We start from the raw sequence: 1028 nt of genomic DNA on the forward strand, positions 1-1028 counted from the left end.
TATTCCACACAACTCGAGAATATGTACCCACAACATACATGCATACATATATACATATAAGCAACATGTCCCCATTTACATACCAAAGCCATCATACACCGCCGTCCACACACAATTCGGTTCATACAGCGACGCAAACATGGACGAATCATTGCTCGTGTTCCTATGTATCAGCGTTGTACTGGGCTGCGGCGTGAGACTGACGTCTGGTAGCGCCAGGCTGTGGACTACTGTGTAGTGGTCGTGCATTGACGAGTACTTGCCCCTACGCTGTGAAGTCCCCGTGCGCACCACCATACCGGACTTAAAACACGTCCTGTTTCTGAACGCAGCATGCTTGTCTGGGCTGCGGCTGTCTTTGGCCTTGTATCTGCCTAGGAACGTGCCTGACCTTGAGCGTGGCGGTTTGCGACTCGTGTGGCCGTTGAGTTCGCCTGTGTCGGCGTCGTAGTCACCCTTGAGATTGGGCGATGAAGGACTCCGCCGGTCCAGAAGTTTCCGGATGGGGTTCAGTATTCTGGGTGTGTTAGTGTGTATGGGCTATATGAGAAAACGCGGCAAAGTACTATGTCTGTGTGAATGTATGTCATAGGATGTCTTTTGGCCTCCGCGTGGTTAACGTAAATCGACACTACAAGCTGGTAGCATGCGATTCCACTTAATTTTTTTCATGTGTAGCGGTGTATAAGACTCATGTCACTCACAAGCAACACAGATAGAGTACATGAATGTGCAAGCATGGGAGATTGAGTAGTGAAGATAACCACGCTGATAAAAAGATAAAACTGTGGAGTATAGGTGGCTTGCCCAGGACTCTGCGATCGCGGATTGTGCCTGCGAGCCCACAATGCTGTAAATGATAGATAAACATATAAATAGAAATATCGATGAAATATAGAAATGAAAAACAGCATATTTTATTCCAACTATCGGTATAATTCTTCGGAAATCATACATCCATGTATAGAAGATATGAAGATATGAAGACAATATATATATATGAAGACATATATATGAAGACAATATAT

The 1028-nt window shown here is 45.1% G+C and overlaps 1 protein-coding gene across 1 annotated transcript; it reads right to left on the minus strand.

Annotated features, from left to right (window-relative positions):
- Nucleotides 1–83: 83 nt before the first annotated feature.
- On the minus strand, nt 84–517 carry SARC_17108 (hypothetical protein; the record flags this gene model as incomplete). Its single annotated transcript, XM_014288792.1, has 1 exon — nt 84–517. A coding segment is annotated over one exon (434 nt), but the record flags the coding sequence as incomplete, so codon positions are not given.
- Nucleotides 518–1028: the final 511 nt, after the last annotated feature.

This window comes from Sphaeroforma arctica, assembly GCF_001186125.1.
Source record: "Sphaeroforma arctica JP610 unplaced genomic scaffold supercont1.9777, whole genome shotgun sequence".
Classification (NCBI taxonomy): domain Eukaryota; class Ichthyosporea; order Ichthyophonida; genus Sphaeroforma; species Sphaeroforma arctica.